The 6952-nt window shown below is 36.8% G+C and overlaps 1 protein-coding gene across 1 annotated transcript in view; it reads right to left on the bottom strand.

Annotated features, from left to right (window-relative positions):
• Window positions 1-1387: 1387 nt before the first annotated feature.
• The window catches only part of LOC114209049 (ceruloplasmin-like), a 29997-nt gene continuing 24432 nt past the window's right edge, over window positions 1388-6952 (bottom strand). Inside the window, exons 17-19 of the mRNA XM_028103088.1 lie at window positions 6777-6916; window positions 2521-2667; window positions 1388-1525 (exon numbers count right to left, since the gene is read on the bottom strand). Of these exons, the coding sequence (XP_027958889.1) occupies window positions 1388-1525; window positions 2521-2667; window positions 6777-6916 (425 nt within the window). The remainder of the gene's footprint in view (window positions 1526-2520; window positions 2668-6776; window positions 6917-6952) is intronic.

Raw genomic sequence — 6952 nt, 5'->3', positions numbered from 1 at the left:
TCCATTAAATTACGGTTTATTTTACTAGACTGTGACTACTGCCATCTCTGAATCCCAAAGCCTGGGACTGTGTTCTTAAGTGAATGAGTAGATGAAGTAAGCATTACTTTTGGTGACACAGGGGCAGCACCTTTAGCAATTTCTTACAGAAGAGTGTAGTTTTATCAGCAACACCTTTAAAATTCTCAGACTGGAATGCTTCTTGTGGGGAATGGACATGGCTAGTTTCATCCACATTTTGTAGGTTCTTATTAGTTTCAACAGCAGAGAGTGAAGTAGTATTGTTACTTTTGCCCAATGTTATAATAGCATTACTAGCATATTAATTTTTAGAAGTACTCTTCTGGAGACACAAGTTGGAGTATCTTGGGGTAAAATGAAATGATGTCAAGGATTTGCTTGATAAGATTCTGGGTATTTATATATTACTTATGTAGTTAAGAAGTTAAAAAGTAAAAGGAATGAAGAGTCTGGCTTTGGTTTCAATTCTCACGTTGAATCCTTTTATTTAACTAATTTCTGATTTCAAATATTCTTATTGTCTAAGGCATAAGCTGTTTGTTAGCCAACGCACAAGACATGTGTAGTCCTCTCTTCCTGTTATTTCCTCTACAAAGGCTACAAAAACTCTTTCTCAGCCTTCCTTGCAGTTAGGAATAGCATATAAGAGGGGTTTGACCAAAGAGACACAGGAAGAAGTCGGCTGGGTCTCCTCAGAGGACTTTTACTTTCCTGATAAAAGGAGAATATGTGGTTGGTGCTACTCTTTTTTCCTTCTTCTCTGCCTTCAATGTGTATACAACATTTGGAGTTGCAACAACCATCTTGCAACCATGAGGCAACAGTCATGAGGGAAAGGCCAAGGACATTAAAGACACTGGCCCTTGCACCATCAAGTTGCTGAACCAACCCTGGCAGCCTCCTAACTTACTTAAAAATATGAGACAAACACCACTGATAATCCCCATAGCTGGGTTTTCTGTTACTTGTAGCAGAGCATATCCCAAATGTTAATATTGTTAGATACAAAGTCAGAGCACAAGTCCTTATTCTTGGTTCTGGAAAACTGGCACTTATACATTCTGTAACCTGCAGTCTAATAATAATATATGGATTTGCATTTAAAAGACTGATACAAATTTTCAACCATGCTATGAGAATTTCATTTTTTTGATGCTTGCTGATGGTGCAGGGTTAGTCTTGGATTGTGTTTTTTTTTTTCTAACTGAGCTAGACTTCAGAATGTACCTGCTCTCTTTGTTCCTCTTGCTCAGCCCCCTCCTGTGTGTTGAAAACCTTGTTACGCCACTACAGACTCTACTCCAGTGACACAGTTTACAGAAAGAGAAAGCAGCTCACACACAAAACTGACAAAAAAAAATTTATTTCAAGCTCGTTTTCCTGGTAGATTGCCATGAATCTTCAGCCAGGCCCTCCTAGATTCCTTTATCTCTGGTGTTTCTTCTTCAGCAGCTTTTGCTCTGTTCATTGACTTGTCAACACTCATATCAGAAAGATATTTATGCTGTGGAAAAGAAAGTTTCATGATGTTCTAAGAAGTAACTGAGTCAAAAAATTACAATCATCGTATCAAGAGACTAAAGGGTAATGACTTAATGGATAGCCTAAGTAACTAAGGAACTGATGAAAGTCTCAAAAAAAGATACTGTTTTCATCCTAAAGTTGCTAGTAAAATGTGTTGGAGAAAGGGAAGATAAGAATGAGAAGAAATAAAGTGTCACTTGAATATGAAAAAAATATGTAATCATTATTTAGTTTCTTTCAAGAGTTGTAGAAACACTTTAAACTTCCACCAGAGTATATGTAATGCCCATCTCACCACACTGTTATTGATATTATCTTCGAAAAAAGAAATCTTTGCCAAATCAATGGCTTACTTATTCAACAACTGTATCTGACTGTTAATTAAATGCCATGTTTAAGTGATTTGATTTATTAGCAAGGTTAGATATCTTTATAGGTTCAGTAATCAATTGTGTTTCATCTTCTATAAATTGTTCAAATCCTTATGCATATGTTGTATGAATCTGGAAATAACACATTTAACTCTAGAGTATCTTCTATCAGATCAGAAACAGTTATCTAAGTTTGAGAAAGAAGATAAAACCAGAGTTCCTTGGTCATCTCAAGACAGCAATCTTTGGGTTTTTTTTTTTTTTTTTGAGATTTATTTATTTCTTTTAGGGAGAGAGAGAAAATGAGAGAGAGTGTGGTGGGGGAGGGGCAAAGGGAGAGGGAGAGACAGAATCTCAAGCAGACTCCGTGCTGAGTGTAGAGCCCACTGAGGGGCTCCATCTCACGACCCTGAGGTCATGACCTGAGCAGAAATCAAGAGTCAGATGCCTAACTGACTGAGCCACCCAGGCACCCCACAAAACAGGAATCTTTGAATGAATGATCATGTAAATGTTCAGTGGATCAGATATCCTTATATAAACGTTGAACTTATTTAAATATGATCACTTCAAATTAATTTGGCTTACCTTTTCATCTGATTACAGTATAAGTGCTCTCCATTCCACCCTCAATGTGAACACTAACATGGCAATGAAATAACCAGGTCCCAACATCTCTTGTATACATTTTTACAGTCTGATATACTCCAGGAGGAAGGTCATAAACGTCAGAGCGATACAGTCCCACATCCTCAATAAGGAGACAAAACACCATTAAATAACTTAAAAAAGGTAGTAGTCATTTATACATCCTATCAATTCTAATATGCTTTGTTAGACGACAGTTAGAAAGCATTAGGTGCCATTGCACTTCTCCTCTGAGTACAAGTGAGGGTTTAGAGGAGGAGCAAGTCTGAGAACATTTCAGGGATAGGCCACAGAGAAACATCTCACTCTAAAGGGATCTTGTGTCATTCTTGGTGTTAGATACCTTGTCAGCGTCTCCTGTGGAAGAAAGCTCTAGATTTCAGACAACATCCGGTCTTACAAATCCCAAAAGTTTTAACTATTTCTTTTTTTAATTTAATTTAATTTCTTAAAATTTATTTATTAACATATAATGAGTTATTTGTTTCAGGGGTACAGGTCTGTGATTCATCAGTCTTATACAATTCACAGCGCTCACCATAGCACATACCCTCCCCAATGTCCACCACCCAGCTACCCCAAACCTCCCACCCCCCACCAATCCAGCAACCCTCAGTTTGTTTCCTGAGATTAAGAGTCTCTTATGGTTTGTCTCCCTCTCTGGTTTCGTCTTGTTTCATTTTTCCCTCTCTTCCCCTATGATCCTCTGTCTTGTTTCTCAAATTCCTCATATCAGTGAGATCATATGATACTTGTCTTTCTCTGATTGACTTATTTCGCTTGGCATAATACCCTCTAGTTCCAACCACGTCATTGCAAATGGCAAGATTTCATTTTTTGATGGCTGCATAATATTCCATTATATATATATACATATATATATACCACATCTTCTTTATCCATTCATCTTTAACTGAAGTTTTTTCTAACTAAGGATGTTGGTGATGTGAAGATGACCATTTTTTGAGATATAGCTAATCAGGAAAACTCATGGTTACAGGAAGGAGAGGAGCTCATCTGCCTTCTGGGGTCGGGACTGAAGACTGAGGGCCTTAAGGGCTATTTGTTCTCCTAAGCAGAGAACCAGATGTTCAGAAGACTAACTCCTTGGCAGGCTACTTTGATTTTGAAAGACGAAGCTCCGGGGCCTGGCCTGACTGGATTAGGATGGATTTGGAAGAGCATGGGAAGGAGATGAATTGCTCTGAATAATGCAATGGGAGGTATTTGGAGGATGGGGGCATGTTAAAGAGTACAGCTCAAGACGGGGTCTGGAATAATTTGAGGTGAGGACAGACGTCAAGCAAGTCCTGCATCGGGCTCCCTGCTCAGCAGGGAGTCTGCTTCTCCCCCTGACCGTACCCCCTCTTGTGCTCTCTCTCTCTCAAGTAAATGAATAAAATAAAATCTTAAAAAAAAAAGAGTCTGGTTTTCTGTTTGTCTCTTTTTTTCTTTGTTCATTTTGTTTCTTAAATTTAATAGGATTGCTCTGAAAAGAGCAGTTTTGTGAAGAGGTTAAGAGTGAGGGACTCTAGAGCTGGGGTTCAAATCCTACTTGTACCCCTTATTGTTTATGGGAAAGTTCTTTGTCTTGTTAATCCTTCATTTCATTCCCTTATAAAACAGTGATAAAATAGTGCCTATCTCATCATGGAACACTACACCAAAACAAATGATGTAATATATGGTGATTAACATAACAATAAAAAATTTTAAAAAAAGAATAAATGCAGGCATCAGCCAAAGCATCTAAATTTTAAACATCTTTCCACTAAAAAAATAGCTAGCTTCCTTACTGCATAAAGCATTCCCACAAATCAGTAAGACTGATAATCCAACAGGAAAAAAGGACAAACAGGTTCACCAAAAAAATGGAAATAAAAATGGCTCTTAAAAATTAAAAAAAAAAAAAATAGTGCCTATCTCTGGGAAGGCTCAATGAGAAACCCATGCAAGAACTAAGCATAGCATTTGACACATAAGAAGTACTTAATCAAGGTTAGCTTTAATCAACATTATAGAAATGCTACCACAAATTCCACTTAATTTGATGCCTCATAATATAATCATTTATGTAGAGATAGCCCCTGAGAGCTAACTCTTTTGATTTCCTCTCTTCTCCACACAACGCTTGGCATGGTTCTAGGAATGTCAGATGCATTTGCTGAACTGAACTGATCTGAACTGAACATCAAATGTACTGTAAAAACTATAACCAGAGTTTAAATCTCTCTCTTTTGTTCTAATTTTTAAAGTCTAATGTAAACACTTATGAATAACAACCCTCGTATCAAGGCTTTTCCTTCAAAAACATGAGGAATGTAGAGGGAAGTACAGGAAGGTCATGATTGTTGGCCCCTGGGTGGTAGGTAAAGGAGTTCATTATATTATTCCGTCTGTCATGTAAAATTCCCTAGAATAATAAAAATAGTTTTTAAGCCAAAACAAATAAGTTAAAGAAGACTAAATGTGTTCATTAAAGGACAGAAAAGAAGCAGCACACTGATAAAGTTTGGTGCAAATCAAGTCATGCAGACTCATTGAATTTGTCTAAGATAGGCTTTGAGCATTACAGAAGCTATGAACATAATACATCTAGAATCCAGGAAGGCTGGATGAACATAATACATCTAGAATCCAGGAAGGCTTTATGTGAAACTTTTACCAATGCCAAAAGGTGGGCTGTATTATGCCAAGTGTCTGGACTAAATGAGGCGTCAAATGCATGAGATATAATTGGTGTTCAATTGTACATTAATGTTTATATAAGGGACTAGGATGAAGAGATAAAGAAAATGCTCCTTAAATAAATAAATGACACTAACTTGGATACTGAAAAGAGGAAGGATAAACCTTAAAATACTTGTAATAAATTAGAGAAGTGGCCAGGCAAAGATGGTCAGTAAAACAACAATGGTAAAGAGTATGAAGGTGCGGTGGGGGAAAAACAATTCAGACAGAGGATATAAAGAGACTAAGAATACATAAAAGAGAAAAAGAAGATAATTATTTTAAAAAGTTACCACAAAGCCAATTGTCACCTAATTCCACATTTTTATTTTATAACAAATGCTGAAGGAATGATAGAATTAGAAAGCTACCATTTATAACTCCCACTGTAAAAATTGATTCTGGCAATAATCATCAATGGATCCTTTTTATAACTACAGGGTAAAATATAGTTGGAGAATAAAATATGGTTAAAAAATCACTTCACAGCTTGCTTATTAATTACAAGGGGAAGATGATGCTTTTATAAATGGAGAGAAATAGTAGGCATCACCTCAATAAAGTTATCAAACAACCCCAGTAATGTCAGCACCTATTGTCAGGATGTACTTCCTGGTGTGATGCATGGGAAGCACATAATATCACCTATGTACTGTTCATGTCAAGAATGGTTGACATGGATCTGACCATGAGGAAACTATCAGACCAAGGCAGAATATGGGGCATTCGACAAAGCAACTGATCTGGACCCTTCAAAAATGAAATGCCATGAAAGATCGAGAAAAAAAAAAAAACTCTTCTTTTAGGAGAGATATGACAATGACAACCAAATGCTATGTATAGATAATTAGATCCTGAATTAAAAACAAAACAAAACAAAATTGTTAGAAAGAGCATTTTGGGGACAACTGGGGCTATTTGAGTGGATTATATGATAGATTATATTACCGAATTAATGTTAACATTGGGGGTGTAGTAAGGTTATCACAATGGGGCAAAGATTCTCCTTAGTCTTAGGATGCATATGGCTTTATTTAGTATCTAGAGGGGAAGAACCATGATGTTTGCAATTTACTTTAAATTGGGTTCAGAAAAATAGAGAAAGAAAGAAAATGTGGCAACATGTATGAGTGTTCCAAGTGATTTTCTCTTATGTTACTAAGGGTTTGAAAAAAAAAAAAAGTTGGGACAGAAAGAGTGAAACTCGAGATGATTATAGAAGTCTTATTTACCTATCAAGTAACACCATATTAGAGTGAGAAGTGCACTTCATGCATTCGTAAGCATTTACTGAGTGTCCATGGGCACAAAGAGCTAAATGTATAATTATTTACATGCACCTGATATGTTATAGATTGTAGATATTGAACTTCAGTTCTGGCTGGGTCATTTCCTTTCTAGTCCTGTTATCCTGCCACACTGCCCCAGTAACTGCTTCACAAGACACGACAATAATTAAACAAAGACGCCCAGGGCTTTTACCGTGTATTCAAAGCTGTGGCCGTGAAAGTGAACCGTGTGCAGGTCAAATTCACTCCCCATGCCAATCAGATACCAATTCACTTCATCCCCAACGTGGAACGTCAGACCTTGGTTATTTCCAAACATTCTTCCATTAATTGCTGTGAAGGGACACAATTTATTATATTCAACAAATA

The sequence above is a fragment of the Eumetopias jubatus genome, unplaced genomic scaffold (assembly GCF_037043125.1).
Source record: "Eumetopias jubatus isolate StellerSeaLion01/CBP00866 unplaced genomic scaffold, mEumJub1_p1.0 scaffold_1, whole genome shotgun sequence".
Classification (NCBI taxonomy): domain Eukaryota; kingdom Metazoa; phylum Chordata; class Mammalia; order Carnivora; family Otariidae; genus Eumetopias; species Eumetopias jubatus.
The sequence above is the reverse complement of the archived record's forward strand: the minus strand, read 5'-3'. Positions and strand labels throughout refer to the sequence as shown.